This window comes from Strigops habroptila, chromosome 14, assembly GCF_004027225.2.
Source record: "Strigops habroptila isolate Jane chromosome 14, bStrHab1.2.pri, whole genome shotgun sequence".
NCBI classification, from domain to species: Eukaryota; Metazoa; Chordata; class Aves; order Psittaciformes; family Psittacidae; genus Strigops; species Strigops habroptila.
In genome coordinates, this window is record NC_044290.2 from 12311582 (window position 1) to 12331001 (window position 19420).

General features: G+C 58.2%; 1 protein-coding gene across 28 annotated transcripts in view; it reads left to right on the plus strand.

Annotated features, from left to right (window-relative positions):
- The window catches only part of RBFOX3 (RNA binding fox-1 homolog 3), a 140687-nt gene that overhangs the window by 99095 nt on the left and 22172 nt on the right, over positions 1–19420 (plus strand). For 25 of the 28 annotated variants that reach the window (XM_030505973.1, XM_030505979.1, XM_030505993.1 and 22 more), the window contains one exon: positions 12152–12196. Coding sequence is in view for 3 of the 28 variants with exons in the window: in XM_030505985.1 (XP_030361845.1) it covers positions 14890–14907 (18 nt within the window). In the remaining 25 variants the exon portion in view is untranslated. Of the gene's footprint in view, positions 1–12151; positions 12197–14347; positions 14908–19420 lie in introns of those variants that run through there. The other 3 variants (XM_030505985.1, XM_030505984.2, XM_030505981.1) reach the window with 2 other exon arrangements.

Below are 19420 nucleotides of genomic sequence, written 5' to 3' on the forward strand. Positions count from 1 at the left end.
GCTCAGGGGCTGTAGCTGATGATGGAACTGCTCTCACGGCTGCACATCTCATGATGTGCTCCTGTGCTGAGCTGCCACTAACCCCCGGGGCCATCCTAGTCCTGCCCAGTGCCACCAGCCAGCACCTCTGGACCCGTTGGAGCTTGGTCAGCTGAGGGGAAAGGTGCTGCTGGCTGCATGGTGCCTGAGAACAGTGTCCCAGTGTGTCCCCAGGGGCCATGGGGCTCCCAGCAGTGCCTGTGCTGGCAGCAGCACCAGTGCCACTGCAGCGATGGGGCAGGGAGAGCAATTGCAGCTGTGATTAATGGCATGTTGGCGGGAGCCGACAGCTCGTGGTGCCCGTGGTGCCATCGAGCAGCTGGATCCTGTGCTCCTGACAAGCGAGGGCAGCCCCACGTGGGCTCTTGGTACCAGCTCTGCCCGCTCCCGCTTGCAGCCGGTTTAGAGAGTCTGGCAGCATCACCTGGGTTTATTAAGCCAATAAACCAATGTTCAGTATCCGCACACCAGAGCCCCTGAGGTCTCTTTACATGCAGAGAGGAGCAGGGGGATCCCAGTGCCTCCGTGCTGATGATTGCTCTGTCACACTAGTAAATAGAGAGGAGCAGGTAGCACCACACCAGGCTGCGGGGCGGCTGCTGTGCCCTGCACCAGTCGTTCAGGAAGGTGTGTTTGGCTCTCCTGACCTGGGCTCCCTGCGGAGCACCTCAATATCCCCTCTGTGCTGTGGGCAGGCAGGGAGCGGAGCAGCAGAGGCTGCTGAGTCTCCAAGTTGCTGCATGGCCCTGGGATGCTGGTGGCATCTCCATCCGCTCGTCCCTGGTGAGTTGGGCTGGGAGGGAATCATCTCCATCATCCCTCACTGTGCCTAGGGCTCTGCCTCTGCTCCCAGCCCTGCAGCTGGGAACTGTTGCTTGATAAAGCCAGGCAGGGTCTCCCTGGTGCAGAAACACCTAAACCAAGTTCGACAGGGCTTGGAGCAACCTTCTCTACTGGAAGGTATCCCTGCCTGTGGCAGGGGGTTGGAACTAGATGAGCTTTAAAGTCCCTTCCAACCCAAACCAGTCCGTGACTCTATGATCCTGACGGACCAAGGTGCTCCAGAGAGGTGTGAGGTGCCCAGGCAGTCCAGTAGCACCCTGGAGCGTGGCAGCGCTGCCCACAGCCCTCCGCGTGCTGCAGTGCGTCCATGAGGGATGCTGGAGGGAGGCAATGCACTGGCAGCATGCAAAACAGGCCCTGTATAATAGATAATAATTAATAGACTGCTCCAGCGGCTAGCTAGGTAAGTAGATAAATAATTTTAATTATCCTTGGGGAGGCTGTAAATTCGCACACAGCCCTTTATTAAACTCTCTGTTTACAACAGTCATTTATATTGTGTGTCATTTTGCATAAAACCCCCTTGGGGCTGAATAACGCTGTGTAATAACGGCTCCGTTATTGCCAGTGCCTGTGCTCCGGAGCCGCTGGTGGCGCGGGCAGGAGTGCTGCGGGCAGGGACACGGGTACTTGGGCCTGTGGGAGCCTTTGGTGCACTCCTGAAAGTGCAGAACTGGGTGCTGTGGCCCCCTAATGCTGAGCTCTGCTCCCCTGGAGGGTCCTCAAGGGTCCCTCCAGACTCCTGCTCTTTCCCGGTGGAGTTTATGGCTTTGTGCTGGTGGCAGGGTGGTTACTTCCGTCTTTTTTGCGCATGTCTCTCAAAAGAACTATAAATTCCGAGCTGTGAAATCCCGCTGCATCAGCAGTCTGCAAAATGAATTGATATTAAACGTGACAAAAGTCTCGCTAATTCACCCTGGCCAGCTTCTGCTTCCTTCCCTGAAGATGCAATTGAAAAGTGGAAGGATGGAGCTCACCATCGTCCCTGCCTGGGGTAACACCAGATCCGTTGCTGAGAGGCTTGTTGATTAAGAGTCATTTACGAATAACACTGCTCTTGCTGCGCCGCATGCGATGCCTTATCCACATACGTGCGTCCCCTCCTATCACACCTGTGTACATGTGTTCCTCCAGCCTGTTAGCACCCGTGGGGCTTTGGGAGAGGTTCTGGTGGGGCAGAGGGGTAAGGAGCCATGATGTTGATGGTGATGCTCATGGTGATGCTTGCCGTGGCAGCAGGGACCTGCTCGCTCGCCGCAGTGACCTCGCTTGCAGAGCATCGTGCTCCATGGACTAATTTGTTTTCGATGGCAGTTTCTGGCAGAGGCCCTGCCAACATCAGGACAAGAGTCTCTGGGGGTTTAGAATTACTTTTACAGGAACAGTGTGTGTTTCTCCCTTCCTGGATGGGTTTGTAAGGGCGTTTCGGTGCTGGAGATATCTGTGCTCGCTCTGACTTGGGCATGTGCACGAGGTAAATTTGCAGTCAAGTAACTGTAGTTTAACATCCCTGTGATCAGGGCTGATGTTCACGTCATTAATTTTGAAACACTTTATTTCTTCTATCAAGTTAGACTTATTTCCAGCAGGCTAAGTAACTCGCTCTCCCTCACTGCAGGCTGGTGTTCTATCATTTCCCTCCCTGTTTAGTTTTTTGTTCCCTTTCTGGAAGCTCAGCAAGATGGAAGCAGGAGAGGGCTGTGCCGGTGATACCTGTCTGGGTGATCGCAGGCTATCCCAGTGGTATCTCAGCTCTAGCCTTCTCTGGGGGATGCAGAGATGCGTCCCTGTGCCTCTTTGGAAAGGCACAAGGGTAGAAAAGATAGGGGTCAGAGAAATGGAACATGAGGACTTTACAAGTCCCCTCTCATTTGTTTCCAGAGCCTGGAGGAATCGTGTCTTGTAGTGGCTTCCCGGGATTTCAAATCCCAAGTGTGCAGAGCAGGACAATAGGCACACATGCTGGTTCCCTGCTCCCATCGGTCACCACCTCCTGCAGAGCCATAGCCTGTGGCTTCACCCTGTGTGGTTTGGGCAGGGTGGGGGGACCCGGCAGTGCTGGGACCGGACCAGCCCAGGCCCGCGGCTGTGGGTGCAGGAGGGGAGTATGAATCTGAAGGGAATTTTCTGCCTACCTCCCCATCCATCCCCTCCTGGCTCTTCCCTCCTGCCAGCCCTGAGCCCAGGCTTTGTGCACTACCATCCCCTCATCCTGCCCCTCCGGCAGCACTGGGACCTGTCACACCCTGTGCTGGGGGCTGTGCCCATCCTCATCCTCCCCTTTCCCTGCCAGGGCTCCCACTGGCCATTCCCAGGCTAACTGGGTGCAAGGGGGTGTTTTGGGAACCTGTACAGGGGGAATGCTCCCCAGTGCTGGGCCAGGGTTATTAGTTAGTTTTAGCAATCGATGTTATTGATGCTGTGCTCGCTGGAGGAAGCCACTGGAGGGCTATTCTTCCAACTCATTACATTTAGAGCTGAACTATCCCCTTTTTATATAAATCCTGACAGATAAAGATAAAATACACCATTTTCTGTAGAGCTGCAGCCCAGAGCCGGGGCTGGCTCTGGCCGGGGCCACCCTGAGCATGTGTCTCGGGGAGGGTCCCCTGGTTCTGCTGAGCAGGACCTGGAATAGACATGCCAGAGACACCAAAACTGCTCTGGAGGGGCTGTCACCTCAGGGTCCCGCATGTCCCCTCTGCTGTGACCCTCCCTGGGGCTGGGATCTCTCCATGTTTCCCAGCACAGGGTACTCCTCCCAGCCAACTTGTTGAGAGTCTGAGCTGCTGGCTGCAATGAACAGGGGTTGGAAGAAGTGCCTATGTGTCAGTGACACCTGCAGGCATCCTGCCTGCATGTGTGACCCACTGGTGATGCTGCTGGGGGGTCCCAGGCCCCCTGTGGCTGTGCTGAGCGATGCTCACGGTGTACTGGAGGGCGCTGACTGGCTGCTTGCAGGAGGGATTCAGGCTTTGGTGTGTGGACATCAGTGCTAAGGCGCTGTCCCAGCCTTTGTGCTCCTTCCCCAGCTATGGGGAAGCCCCTCAGACAGGACAGGTTCCCCTTTGCCCCGGTGCTGCCGAGGGGCTCCATGCTGCTGCCTCATTGGCATTAATACTTGGCCATTCCCTTTGGTTAATGCACTGACTTGAGCAGGAGAAACTGGTGTGGAGATGAAATGGAAACCATGGGCTTGTTCCCAGCTCTCACTGGATGGAAACTCAATCCCAGATGGAGGGATTGATGCTAACACGCTTGGTGCCAGGGCCTGCGGGAGGCATTGGGGTGGTGGAAGGAGAGCTGCTGGTGTGCCCACTATGGGGCTGTCCTGGACCACTGCCCGCATGGCCAGAGGACATGGGATGTCCTCTGAGGACAGAGGCACGTAGGGAGCAGGACAGTGCCCAGGTTCCCCTCGGGCATTCCCACTCCTCCCGGGCTGCGGGAGCGTGTCCATCCGGAGCTGGGTGCACAGAGCTGCTCCCTGGAGCTCTCATCCTGCCCCGCAGAGGATTTGCCAGCAAAACCAGCCCAGGGGCTGTGGCGCAGCATCTGCGCTCGCTGGTGAGGGCTCCTTCCATTTACTTTTGTAGTTTTTCATTTCCAGATGAAATTAAGCTATAGAAAGCAAAACCCAAACCTTTTATTTTTTTTCTCCTTTTTTTTTTTTTCTTAAGCAATGCATCAGCGCATCCCTTGAGGGGAAAACACTCTCACACGGAGGTTTTCCTGCACTTTACTTGTCCTCTGTGCCTCAGATCCGTGCTTTCAAAGCGCTTGCCCCCGGCCAGTTCCCGCGGTCCGGGTTTTCAGTGGTTTGGGGTTTTGTTTCTTTTTTGGTTTTTGCTATTGTTTCCAATCAATTTTGCAGTAGGTTTGTGTTGAGGATAAAAGCCTCCCCCGTCCTCCACTCATCCGGCCACATTTCATGCCCTTGTGCTGCTGCTGCTGCAGCTCTGGGCAACAGGGTCCAAGCAGAAACCCCACACCGGGCGGCTGCCACTCGCCTGTGGGTGCCCTACCTCTGCTCCAGGTGCCAACAGCTCAGGACACCCCGGTATGGTGGCTCTTCTCCCATGGTCTAATCCTCTTGCAGGGTTGCTCAGCATTCCCGCAGGCTCCTCCGGCAGCTCTGGTTCCTGTCTCCCAGCCTGCTCCATCCCATAGTGATCCCAGCAGTCAGTGGTCACCCCCAGAGCGGAGCTGTCTCCTTTTGTCATGTCCCATCAGGTTCTCACTAAAGAGGTTGAGCCACAGGTTAATTTATGGTGTACGGGGGAGCTAAGGATGGGAATAGCATCCGCCCTCTAAATAAGTCATGAAGCAGGATCCCAACAGCACAATTAGAACCCTCCGTTAATGATAATTTATGGGGCTGGGAATGCTTATTTAACCTGGCTATATTAAATATTAAATCAGATTATAATATTTATAAGTGTATTTACAACAGGAGGGAGTGGCGTGAGGTGGGGGGGGCACTGGTGCTGGAGGGGGCCGCTGGCAGTGCGCGGTGGCTTACAGGGATGGATGCTGCTAGGCACGACCTCTGCGGGGTCCCATCCAGCAAGGGACAAGCCTTGTGCTGGCCCTGTCTTCCCTGTGGTCAGAGCTGGCACCCTGGTGAGGGGCTTGGGGCTCCTACCGCCCTGCATGGGGAGAGGGAAAAGTGCCGTTAGCCCTGGAAGGGCCGGTGGGATGTGATCAACTGTGGCTCTCAGCAAGCACTGAGGGGGATGCAGGGATGCTGTTAGTGGAGTCCTGACTGAGAAAACACCAGTTTGAATTGATTTCACTTGCAGTTGGGAAGTCTATTGACAAAGCAAACAGTGTTACTGGCCCCTGACGAGCTGAGCATGTGCTCCCCCAAAGAACACACTGGGGACTGCTCTGACTCGGGGTACTTTTGCTCTTAAACCCAGGGTGGGAAGGAATCATCTGCTGTGTTTGGGGTGCAGGTCTGGCTGCCCGGTGACCCACAGGGAGGATGAGTTCTGCTGGCCTCGGGTGTCTTCCTGCCCATGCTGGGTGGTTTTGCAGACAGGAGCATGGGTGGCACTTGCAGGAGCAGAGAAGCATCCCGAGGGATTTCCAGATGCCAAGGGCAGCTGAGAGGGGACCTGTGGCTGGGTTTCTGCAGAGGTTCCACACTGCTGTGACCAGTAACACTATTTTCAGGTATACAATCTAAGATAATGACAGGGCTAATCAAATATGCAGCGTGAGCTGTTGGGTTTGGGGTCAGGAGGGAATGTACTGCACCTAGAGCAGCAGAACTTAATTGCTTTTGTCCTGCTCTGGGTCAGAGGGGACAGCTGGGCTTGGTGGGCAGCTGAGGCCCACGTTGGGTCCTGCAGCTGCATGTGGTGGGTATGGAATTCGTACGTGTGGCTGCGTGTGGGATTCAGCTCCATACGGCAGAGCCATAGCTGCTGTCCTGGCCCTAGCGACTGCAGGAGATCAGCGAAAATCCCCCCGTGCTCTCAGGGATGGTGTGATTGCCGGTTCCGCAGCCCGTTGCAGATAAAATGATGATTAAGGGGTCCTACCCTATAAGCAGACAACCATGTTGACCTTATTTAGGCTCCTAATCAGTTTGCCCCCGGTGTGATTAATTGAGATGCTTGCCATTGATTTTCTGTGCAGCAGGAGCAGTTGGGTGGGATTCGCAGGGATGCCTGCAGGGAGATCTCCGGGTCTGTCTGTGCTGCTGCAGTACACTGGGATTATCCCGTCTCTCATCGGCCATGGCTCCTTGGCTGGCTGCTGCAGAGCTGCAGGAGGGGGCCACGGCTGGGTGCTGCGGGGCTGGTCACGGAGGTCCAGGTGGGATTTGGGCTTCCCAGGAGCCCTCCTGCATCCTGCAAATGGTGCAATGGATTTGGGACCCCAGGACGGATGGTGCACTGTCCCATCTGAGCGAGCCAGCAGCTCAGGGAAGAGCCCATGCAGCCGGTGCCACTGTGGGTCCCTCTGCCCAGGGTCCCTGCCAGCTGCTTGCTCAGACGCTGTCCCTCTTGCCCATGGACCCAAGGTTTGGGTCCCCTTTTGCCACCGGCTGCAGCAGTGCTGGAAAGAGGGTCCCTGGAGCATGGGGTTGGCCCAGGCGCACTTCAAAGTGGCGTGAGCTCCTCCTTGAGTGTCCCCACCGGAGGGGCTGTGGGACCTGTGGGATCACTGAGCACCAGGACCCCACGTGAGGTGCCAGCAGCTGCAGGAATGGGAACCGCTCTGCCCAGAGCCGCGCACTGGGGGTGAAGGACCTCCTGCACTGATGATTGGAAAGGATTTTGTAGCTAAATTGCTGAGCAGATGGATTTACCCTGGACTGGTCCTTGTGGACTCTGGAACATTTTCTCTTCTGTCACGGTTCTGTTTTATGACCTGCCATTTGGTCCAGCGAGCGAGGAGAGAGCTCTTGGCGTCCAGCTCCCGCTGCCGTTCAGGAACACATCGGCATCGCTGCCGGGAGCCGCTTGCTCCTTTTCAGGAATGGTGCCGGGGGGCTGGCAGGATACCCCTGACCTCCTGCTCCCCCCTGCCCACCCCTGCCAGTGCTGCCTGCACTGGCTGGTGGTGCTGGTGCTGCTGGAGGATGCTGTGCCAGCGATGCAGCAGTGGGTTTATAACGAGCTGTGGGTTGTTACAGTGACCACCTGCAGTGTGAGCAGCAGCCAGCCTATGGTCCAGCCAGGGGCTCTGCTGCACTGGGAATGGTGGTGCCCCATCCCATCTGCTGCTCCGTCCCTGCTGCTGCCCTGGTGCCAGGACGTACAGCACCAGGGTCTTGCCTAGGGCAGAGCTGAGTCCTGCCACTGCCAGGACAGGACAGGGCCCCAGATGTGGTTTCTCTCTTTGTCTGGTGCTCTCAGCAGCTCGCTGGGGCTTGGCATTCCCATATGCTTGGTGTATTCCTGCCCCTCTGTTGTCTCCCTGGTGCCAGTGATGGTCCTTTGGGGTGTTTCTTGGTGGACCCTTCCATGGTCTGCATGTGCAGGTGGCCCTGGGAGCAGGGCTGTGTGTTCCCCTTGCTTCACCACGGCACTTCCACACGGTGATTTGGCCAGTTACTTTGGTTTCTGTCCTTGTTTATGGCTGATATTTCTCTTTCTTAGAAGAAGGGGAAGGATGACACACTATCCCCCACCAAAAGCCCTTCCCCTTCCTCCAGCAGCGTTTCTGCCATTTACATTAAAGGCTATAACGGGTTGGAGTAAATGGAGCAGGTTTGCAATTAGTTTTCAAAGTACTTATCTCATTAAAGTAAATGAATTATTGATTTAGTGACACTCATGCTTTTAGTGAGCGGCACAGTGCCATCACCACTCTGCTGCTGGCGCACGGCAGTGGCCAGCCCCCGCACGCCTGCTCCTCGTGTGCACGCGTGTGTGTGAGCAGCAAGTGGCCTCTTGGCTGCGTCGTTAGTGCAGACCCACACTGGATGTGGGAATCGTGTCCGTGGGAGCTTGGACATGGCTTTGCAAGGGGCACCCACCGTGGTGCAGGCACTGGGGACTGTGTTACCTGCGGAGGGCTGTGCCTGGGATGAGGTCCGGACGCTGGTCCCTGGCACATTCCTGTGGGCACAGTGGCCACACCTCCTGCTAACTCATCCTTGCTGTGCTAAGATGATGGGGAAGGGGACAAGGCAGCCCACCAGTGCCACTGTGCTCGGCTCACTGGGTGCATGGCAGAGGACTGGCGTGAGGCTGCCGGGCTGTACAACGAGGCCAGGGCTGGTCCCATCATGACCCACGCTGCCTGCGGTTCCTTTGGGGCAGGGAGAAGGGTGCGTGGGGTGCTCGGGGCTGGATGCTGCCTGGTGGAGCACAGCCATGGGAGGGTGCAGCTCTGACATGCTGTGCTGGTGCCAAATGCTTATGGCTAAACCTGCCGTCCCCCAGCCAGCTGCTGATTCAGCTCTTTTGTGCTTCTCTGTACAGAGATTTAATCTCTCCTGTAAGATAAAATACTCCATTAATGGGAACCTGCCTACTCAGAGCCGCCCTGCTCCGCGTTCCAGGCAGGAAGGACTGTGCTCTCCTGCTGCCAATAGCTGAGGCTGCTGCTGCCGGGACAGCACCGAGAGCAGCCGTGGGGGCCAGGACGTGCCCAGCCCTGCACGGACACACTGCCCCTTCGCTCCCGTGACCCTGTGTCTGCTGCAGGATGGGACAAGGGGCTGTGGGAGGGATGCCAGTGGGGTGAGCTGGGAATGCCAGACTTTTCCAGCAGTGCCTGACAGGCAGGTGCCACCGGCTCTGGTAGTAGGTTTAAGTTGGCAGCGGGGAGATTTAGATTAGATATTAGGAAAAAAATCTTCCCTGTGAGGTTGGTGGGACACTGGCACAGGGTGCCCGGAGAAGCTGTGGCTGCCCCATCCCTGGCAGTGTTCAAGGCCAGGTTGGACACAGGGGCTTGAAGCAACCTGCTCTAGTGGAAGGTGTCCCTGCCCGGGGCAGGGGTTGGAGCTGGAGGAGCTTTAAGGTCCAACACAAACCAGTCTGGGATTCTGTGGTTCACGGGTGATGTATGTGTCTGAAGCATTTTGTCCTTGGGAGTGCAGCACGCTGGGAGGGAGGAGGTGATGATACTGCGAGAGCCACAGGCATCGGACGGGAGGAATTGTGGAAGTGCTGGGAATGGGCAGAAGTTGCAGCAAGGATTTTGGCTGAAAGATTCAGAGCAACTGCTCAGGCTGGTGTGTTGGTAACCAGAGTTAGGACTGGGATACTGGGGGGGCACCAACACTCCCTGTGTGCTGATGGGCTCCAGTTGTCCCTTGCCAAGAGAGATGGGTCTCCCTTGAGATGGGTGGGGGGAGCCGCAGGTTGCTCAGCATCACCACAGCCAATGGTGGTGAAACACCCCGAGAGCTGCACGGGGGGACCCAGCCCCATGTAGGGCCTGCCACATACCCCAGAGCTGCGGGAGCAGGCGCTTGGTCTGTCCTAGTGACAAAAAACCCTTCTCATTTAATTAGAAGTGTTGACTCTGCCCGGCCATCCTGCCCACCAGAGAACACGCTTATAAATTAAACACTAAACCCTTAATGGCCCATAAAGAAATATTCGCTGCTGCTTATGTATATAGGGGATATAAATAGAGAGGGCTGCTGGGGGAGGGGCAGGATATTATTTTTCCTCAGCCAGATAATCCTTGCTAATGAATTTAATTAAAAGCAAAATTAATTTAGGGTTTTTGGTGGGAGGAAGGGGGGTCAAAATGTACTTTGACAAACTACGGAGAAGTTTCCTAGCAGAGCAGGGCGGTGAGCCCAGGCCTGCCATGGGGTTTGCCCCATGGTTGTGGTGTGGGGATATGGGGGTTGTTAGGGTGCAGCACCAGGGCTCTGGATCCAGGTGGTTTTGGCCAGGTTGGCTTTTAGTGGTGAGCTGCCTGTGTTGGGCTCACCTGATTGGGATGTGGGTCCCTGTGAGGTACCAGCCTGGAGCTCAGCCAGAAAAGCGGGAGCAGGGGCAAGACACTCCCAGGAACGCTGATCCCGACCGCCTGGAGCTGCTCCTATCCCACCTCCCATCAGTGCTCTGTCAGGGTTTTTCCTCTCCTGTTTGGCACATGCGTGGAACAGGGCGGTTTGGAGCATCCCAGTCCCTGCGGTGCTCAGGACCACTGGAGATTTGTGCTGGCGCCGGGCTCCAGGAGCTTTCCCAGCACATCCCGGCTGCTGGGGCCCCACGGTGCTCTGGGGAGGTTCTCAGAAAGCGCCTACCTTGGGAAGCGTGTTTGGGAAACAAGACTTTACTCATCACCGTTCCTCCCCAAGGAGAGTGAGCGCCCTTCAATTATTCATGGCCAAAGCGGCTGCCTGGGCTCCCAGCACACCCAAACCCACCACAGCACACGCTGGGGCTCTCTGCTCCCGCTGTGCCGTCTCCTGCTTCCCGAGGACCCTGTGAGTGCTTTCTTGGCAAAGCCAAGGAAAACCTCGGGAGCGGTGGCTGGAGGAAGGAGGCTCCGTTAGCCTGCACCGTGCCCCCTTGGTGCCGGGGTCCAGGGACTTTCCAACCAACTTTTCTACGGCTCTCATGCCCCACAGCCAAGTCCGCCCTGGCGGAGGGGCCGGGAAGGGAGACTCCTGAGCCTGGAAAATGCCAAGTCTGGCTGGGCGAGAGCTTTCTGGAGGGTTTTTATCATAAGAGCACTAATGGAAGTCAGCACCAGCCTAATGAGCTGTGCTCCTCCATGAATCTGCTTCATTGAGGCAGGAATTACCATAATTGATTATCCTGCTGTGCGGCTGAGAGCCGTGTTTGCTAACAGAGGTGCTTGGGAACCAGCTCCGCTATTCCAGAGCCACCACCGTGCATGGTTGGGCCTCCGGACACCCAAACGCTCACAGGGATCTGGACATGGGCTTGGGGCAGTGTCTGCTCACTCGGGCCCAAGCACACAGTCCCAGCACCCAGAGCTGCCTTGTTGTAGGGTGCTGCCTTGTGGGGTGATGCTCTAGAAGGAGCACAGCAGCTCCACACTGGATGGCAGAGCCGCTGCTGCTGCTGCAGGGCTCGACACCTCCCGGTCCCCAAAGAAGCGATTAACAAACATGAACAGCACTGGCTTAACTCTTTTAAAAACACTCTCGTGATGTGTAAGCTGTTCTCGTTATTTCTGAGGGTCTGACATGATTTATGAACATTTGTGCTGGCAATGCTGCAAAAGCTAATTAGTTGAAGTGCAGCTTTCAGGAAGTTTTCTTTGAAATTTGGCGATGTTCTCCAGGAAGGGCCTGGAGCTGGGGCAGCAGTGCCGGGAGCTGCAGGGCTCACGCCTCGTGGGACTATGCCGGGAGCAAGGCAGGGACACCGCAGCATCCTTGGTGCGTGCAGGGGGCTTGGGCTGAACTCACTGTGTCCATCACTTTGGCAACGGCTGTGTCCAATCTGAACCCGTGGGCTCCATGCGGGGCCGGGGCTGTGCTTGCAGACCCCCAGGGAAGCTGAGGAAGGGGCCTGCGGTCCGTAGGAGCTGGCAGGGTTGGGGTGCACTGTCAGAGCTGGAGCAGGCTCCTGCTCCCATTGCCCCGTGTGAAGCGCAGGCAGCTGCTGCTGCTGCCCCGTGTCAGGGCTCAGCCACCCCATGGCTCTTACCTCAGGCAGGTTTCCCAGCGCGCCGGGAGCTCATCCTCAGGTTCCTACTCGTATCCGAACGTTTTGCCAGTCAATGAGCAAACGGCATTGACTGTAAGCAGGTTAGTGATGATGATCATTGATTTTAATCCTTTCTTCTCTTTCTTGTCTCTCCTTAGAGAGCCCAGCGCGAGCACCGCAGGAGGAGCTGGGCTGAACAAAAGGTACGAGGCGTTCGGTGCAGAGCCAAGGGGCTGCTCTGGGGCTTGGGCAGTGGCTGCGCAGCCCGAGCTGCTGCGCTCAGGGCCTGGCGTCCCCCCAGGGCCATGCTGAGAGCTGCATGCTGAAACCTGCATGCGAGGGGCAGGTGCTGGGCGCTGCTGCTGCGGGGCAGGGCTGGGTGGGACGGGGCAGAGCCTGTGCTAGGGGTGGCTGAGGCTCCCCTCCGCCAGCACCCAGCACTCAGCGGGCACTGAGCCCCCGCACAGGTGTGACGTGAGTGGCACGAGGGCTGCGGTGTCTGTGAGCTGTCCGTGTGTGCTGATGTTGTCTGTCTGTGCTCTGTGCGGCTCCTGGGGAAGCCTGTGGAGGGTACCCTGCCCCTACCACAATGACACCAGTCCCAGGTCCTGCCCTGACCTGGCAGTTGTCTGCTGCGAGTGAAGTTTGCCCCAGGGTCCTGCAGCCCATGCTGCGTCATGCCAGTTCATGGTGTCATCCGGGCTGAGACCCAGCTCAGGCAGGCGATGGCTTGTGCATGTGCACAGGGGGCCAGCCCAGTGCCCACTAGGCAGATGGGGATGGCTCCTTCCCATCATAACCTCTCGTTGCTTTGCTTCACGGCAGTAGACTCTAGTCTCATCGCAGGGTGGGGGGACGACGTCCCCCCAGAGGTCCATCCTGCTGAGTATAGCTCAAACCCTGAGTACAGCACTCCCCCATGGCCTCAGTGGTTAAAACAGAGGAGCACAGATTAGACAAGGGGCTGGGGATGAGGATGCTGATGGAGGACACTGGTCCAGAGGTGCCTGTGCAGCAGTGGGAGCAGGGGGTGGCAGCATGAGCCGGATCATTGGGATGAAGCTCGGCTGGGGGGGCAATGTGCCGGTCGGCAGCAGTGGGGCTGGTGGCACTTGGGTCGGTCCCTGGGGATGCTGTAGGCTGGACAGCAGGTGCCTGGAGGCCTTGGCCGTGTGATTGTGTCTGGAGAGGTGACGTGTCCTCAGCAGCGTCCGTGTCCTGCGGCTGAGCAGCCCTGGCACTGATTTGGATGGGAGAGTTGGGACATGGCTGCGGGTGACGGGCGCTGTTTGCAAAGACGCCTTGGGGAGAGGGGGGCTGTGGATGTGGAGCTGGAGATGCTGAAGTGGGAGAAAGCTGAAACAGCACTGGAAGGGGACCTGTGCTGGGCAGCTGAGCTGGCTCCAGGATGGTGTTGCCTCCCTGCCCAGTGACCCCAGGTTGTGGCTTGTGTGTTGATGGGAGGGGGTTTGTTCTGCTGCAGTGGGCCCCTCTGCCCCAGGTCTCTGCCTCCAGCACACACCAAGAGCATGTCCCATGCAGCGGTGTGGGGGTCCAGCAGGCTGTGGGGCTTCAGGGCACAGCTGGGGCTGTGCTTGCAGGGCACAGAGGAGGAGGAGGAGAGGGTTTTGATCACCAAGATATAAGAGGGAGTGGGAAGCCCCCCATCCCAGCTGCCTGCAGTGGTGGCTTCTCTGCTTTATCACCCTCTCCTGGTGCTGAATTATTGAGAGTGTTGCTTTCTTTTATTGCTGTGCTGGAGGAGAAATGCCTCAGCGCGGCTCTGCTTTGAATATGATTACGGGGCTGGAGGTGTCAGAGCCAGCGTGGCCCCAGAGACCGATCTGCCGCCCCTCTTGTTCCTGTGCCTCCCCTTATTCTTATTTATTCCCTCACTCCCAGTCGAGCGCTCACGGTCCTGTCACTGAGCAGGGCCCCAGAGGGACGGAGATTTAGTGCCTGAGCAGCCACGAGCCGAGGGGCCGTGTCTGTGCTGGGACCCGGGTGCGATGCTGGGCGCGAGGGACGGCCGGTGCCCCGGCATTGTTGGGGCTCCTGGGTGCTGTTCCCATGCAGACCATGGTGGTCACATCCCAGGTAGCTGTTTGTTCAGGGACCATCCCCATTGCTCTGCCCATGGGGATAGCTTTGGCCACAGCTCGGCTGCATCCAGCAAAGCAGGCAATGCCCCAGGATAGCCCATCCCAGCCAGGCCTGCCGGACCCCAGCTGACCATCCCTGCCTGCCAGGAACAGGGATGGAGAGCGTGTGGCTGTGCAAACCAGGGGTGCCGGAAGGCGGCTGGCACCTCGCAGGTTAACCGCGAGAGCAAGGACGGATTCCCTTATTGACAGGGAGCTTGAGAAATGCTGAGGCAGGACATCGGCTGCTCCGGAGTGTCAGCGGAGCCCACACTGCTGCGCTGGAGCCCACACGCTGCTGCTCGCCCAGCCCCGGCCCCCCGGGTGCTCGCCTTGGGCTCCCACCGCGCACTCGCCCTGCGCTGGGCTCTGAAAGAACAGAGAGGGTTTCGTTTCTCTCCATCCCTCTCCCAGTTTATTTCCCTGGGGCGGATAAGCCCCGCTGCACCCCCGGGGCTGCCCTGTGTCCATCTCCGGTCCCTGCTCTCCAGCCCACCCCACGGCACCATGCCGGATGCTGGCAGCCGCCTCTGAAGCTCACGGCAGCCCGCAGCAAGTGACCACGCTGTGCCAGAAAGGGAGCTGAGAAGACAGGGTGCTTGTCTGTGCTGGCCCTTGCCACTGGAGCTGGACAGTGAGCACCCGAGGGGAGAGAGCCGACCAAGGAGCAGCGGTGCCCAGCACAGCCGGCATCGGGGAGCAGCCCATCACCCTCCTGCCAATCCCACGGAGCAACTCAGCACCCCGCTGCCAACATGATGATGTACTTTTGGGTAGGTACCAGCACCGAGGGTGGGCATTTCCCCTTCCTCTCTGCCGGGGTTTGCTCAGGGTCAGGGCTGTTTCTTGCTGTTCTTGCTTCCTGGCCGATGCCGGGCTGGGAGAGCTTTCCTCATGGCTTGTGGGCAGGGGATGTGATGCGATGCTGGAGGCAGGCCTGGTGCTGGGCAGGGAGGCAGAGGCAGGCAGTGGTCCCTGCCTGAGGACACCCGCATCACCATCCTGCCTCCTCTTTGCATGGTGCTGGCCGCGGGCAGCAGCCCCCTCACCTGCATGGGGTGGTTGGGCCTGCCCAGGAGCACCCCCAGCCCCGTCCCCTCTCGGCTGTGCCAGGTTGGTGGGCGCTGGGCTCCAGTGGGTTCCTGTCCAGGTGTTTTGCAGCCTGCATGGTTCTGTCTGGTCATTCCCCACTGAGCCAGGGGCATGGAGGGCTGGGCTCTGCGGGGCTCAGGCTCTCCCTATGCTAGCGGGGCTGTTAAGCCATCCAGGGGGATGCTGAGATCCCCCCAGCCATCCCAAGGGCTTTGAGCAGGGATGGGGAGGAGAAAGATGTGAAGAGGTCTGTCCAGGCACTTTGCTCAGGGATGGGATGCTGGATGCGGGCATGAGCTGCTCTCCTGGCATGGCTGGGACAGGGAGCAGAGGGGAAGGTGATGGAGGGCAGCAGCCTCCCGCAAGGCTGCACCCAAAGGTGCAGGAGCTGGGCTCAGCATCAGGTTCTGCACCACCCCAGGGTGCTCCCTGTGACATCCCAGCCCATGAACTGGGGTTTAAGCCAGTGGCACCAGCTCCTTCCACCACCTCCCTCCTGCTCCCTCTTCCCTGGAGCTGGCTGAGCTGCCAGGGGGCTGCGGCAGCCTGTGGGGGATTACACACTTCGGAGAGCTGGATTCCGGAGCAAGGAGCAGAGCTGGTGAAGGGGGATGTGGGGAGAGGAGCTTACGGGGAGGAGAAGGATAATGTGAATTCATTGTTTCTCAGGGAAGCAGCTTCCAGGCATAAGGTGCTTTGTCATGAGAGGTCTCAGTGTAGGTGCCGGGCAGAAGCCTTCTGCTGGGGCCTTAATTCTGCCCAGAGACTTCACGAGCTGCCAATGGCTTAGGAGGCAACTGCTCTGGAGTTTCCGCTTGTGGTTCTATAGGCGCCGTGTGGCTTCGCTGAGCTCCAGTTGGTGCAGGGTGCGGGCAGCAGTGCCGGGTGCCTGTTCCCATGGGAGCTCCAGGCAGCGCGTGTGCTTGTTTGGGCAGTGCAGGATGCTCAAGGCTCTCCCTCCCCATCCCATGTGGTGCATGGGCTGGGTCTCAGTATGGTGAGACGCAGCGAGGCCGGGTGAGGGCTTTGCTCCCTGCGCGGTGGTTCTTGGCATCGCCAGCATCTCCCCGTTGCGGGTGCAGGGGTTTGGTTCCCTGCGTGGCGGGAGCATGGGCCCGTTGGAGCACTGTGGGAGCGCTGTGGTGGCAGGCGGCACTGGGTGGCTCGGGAATCAGCACCGCAACAGGCTGAGATGCCAAAGCAAAATGTCTTCAAATTAGCAGTAATTGCATGCGAAATAAAGAGCATGTGGGGTGAGTGGAAGGAGGGTTCTATAAATATTATGATTTTTAAAGTTTGCCCTGGAGTCCTAGAGCCTGGTTAAACGCTAATATCCTGTCTGTGCATTTAAAAAGCCTTATAATGAGGATTGAGTGTCTGCTTGCAGAGTACTGGTGCTCCCCTCTACCCACATCACCTGTATGCTGCTCCTGGTGCCATCCCAGCCTGGCTGCCCTGTGCCCAGCACCAGCAGTGCCCCCTCTGCCCATGCTCGGGGATGCACTAACAACCCTGGCCTTGACCATCCCATCCCACTCCATGCACTGGTGCCCCTGGGCTGCTGCCGAAGCCCCGCTGCAGCCTGCAATGGTGGTGCATTGCCTTGGGAACCCCTCATCAGGCCGTGGGTCTGATCCCGGGCCACCCTGCGGTGGCCGCGGCTCTGGCCCCGCCAGCACTGGTGCTGTGCGCCCTCCCCGGTGCGGTGCAGTGTTCTACCTGCCAGCACTGCCCACCCGGCCCGCGATGCTCAGCAACATCTGCTGCACCCCGGCTCTGCTGCCTGCGCGGTAATGCTCCTTCCATCTGGGGAAGCTAATTGCTATCTCGTGTAAATATTGTGCCAAGCGCAAGGGCTTTCGGCAGGCGCCAGCGCTCTCACCACTGCCGTGGTGGCTCCTGCCTGTCCTGCCCAACCACGGGTATAAACTGTGTCCCGCCAGAGCTGCCGTGTGTCCCGCAGTGAGCTCAGACGTAGGCGGCTGCCAGGAGGTGCGTGTGCACTGTTTGCTTGTGCCGGATGGTGGTGGGATGGGAACCCCGGCTTCCCTGCTCCTGCATCTCAGGATGCTGCAACCAGGCTCTGTTTTGTGGAGAGCACCGAGGGTCCCAAGGCACCTGAAGGGCAGCAGGATGTCCCCAGGCACTGGCCCAGCTGCTGTCCCACTCTGCACAGCACTGGCAGCTCTGAACAGAGGTTGAAGCACCTCCAGGTCCCCATCCCATCCCTCCCCACAGCGGGCGAGGAAAGTTCCAGTGAGGTGGCGGTTTTTCCTAGATCCCATTAAACTTTCATGTGCTTTCTCTGCATTTCTGCTCCCCTCCCAGCTGCCACAGCTGCCGTGTGCTGGTCACGGTCCCCTCCTCACCCACTGATGTGGCAGGCAGGGAGGAGACAGCCAGGGCAGAGGCAGCAGCAGCAGTGAGGGTGCTGGGATGCTGCAGAGCGGAGGTTTTCACTGTAATCTCCATTTTCTTTGGGAGTTCAGAGCAGGTGAGGGCTCCAGTGACCCCCCTGAGAGATGCTGGAGGAGGAGGAAGGAGCAGGGGAAGATGTAGAGGAAGTTTAACTGGGTGCAGAAAAGGCTGGGCCAGGCAGCCTCGGGGAGCCGGGTCATCCTCCCCAGCATCCCACCCACACTCCCAGGGTCCCTGTGCCCTGGCAGGGCAGCTCCCTATCAGCCATATCGGGTTCCAGAACACCTGCTGTTAGTTTAAACCATGTCTGTCTTTTAGATGCGGAGCAAGGAACTGGGAATCTCTGCGTGGCTGGTGGCTGTGTCCAGAGCGGGGCTGGGATTGCTCAGGCAGTGGCACGGTGATGGTGTGGATGTGGAGGGGCGGTGGGCAGGGACCTCCCTGCAGCGGGGCAGAGCCCACTGGCACATGGGGCTGTTGCCCATCACCTCTCTCAGTCCCTTCTCGCTGTCCTGGTCTGTGCCAGCAGCGTGGAACCTTCCCCTGCTTCATAGCAGCTCCGATCCACCAGCGCCTTCATCTATTTGCCTTATGTCTGTGACAAACTTCTAATGAGCTTTTAATGAATGACTGCCGTGGCTTTGGGGCATTCTGTGCTCAGGCAGGGTCAGGGCAGAGCCCTGGCCAGGGCTCCAGGCAGACCTGGGAACCCTCCTTTCTGTTGAATGTAGTTTCTGAATGGTGGAGGTGAGCGTTCCTCCTCCTCCTCCTTGGAGGGAAGCTAGGCATTGGTGGCTCTGGCACCTCCGGCAGCTCTCTGCCACCAGGCCAGCTCCCAGACACATGCATTAGAGCATCCCAGTGGCCTGGGAGCTCTTCCTGGTGGGTTCCCTTACGGTTCAGGGGGCATGTGCCCATCGGCTCTCCCAGCACAGGCTCTGCCCCTTGGCTCTGGCACCTTGCTGGGCTCCAGACCAGCGGCCAAGGCCACTCCTGTCCTGGTGCCATGTTGTTCTCCCTCTTCCAGAAAACAAAACCAAGGAGTCCTCAAGGGTTCATTTGAAATAAATAAAAAATGGGAATAGTGCTGATTTGAAGGAAAGCCAGCCCCATCCTGTTCATGGGAGCGCATCGCCAACCCATCCCCGAAGGGCAGAGAGAAAGATGTGCTTAGAACTGCAGCCCTGTGCAACTTCTGCCTTTGATCATATATCTTACATGTGCCCTTTGCTTTCCCTCCTCTGATATTTATTAGGTTTAATTTTACTGGGACGCGGCTGTAAGTGAGACAGATGGAACGGGGTTTGTGCGCCTGGTGAACACATCTTAATTAAACAGATAAATAAACTTTCATTCCAGGAGACTTCAGGTTTGGAGGGGCCCCTCTGGGGCTGCAGCTCCGCGGGGCTCGACACAGCCCTGGTGTGCTGCTGGTGCCATCGGCCGGGCTGCAGCACAGTGGCACTGCCAATGTAGGTGGGAGCAGCAGATGAGGTACATCCACTGGTGGTGGCTGGGGACATGTTCCCTGCTCCGGGTTGGCACAGCCCTGCTGTGCTGGTGTCCCATGGGGGCTCCCCGCTGCTGTGAGGGCATCTCTGCAGCCAGGCATATGCTGGTGATGGCTGAAGGAGGGAGAGAGGAGACTCAAATGTTCCTCAGCTCCCGGATCTGTGCCTGGTTTCCCTTCTGTGTTTATCTTGGGGAAACATGGCTGGTTCCTGCTGCTGCTGGAACCAGCGGGGTCTGCACCAGCGGGGCCGGGGTCTCTGCCCA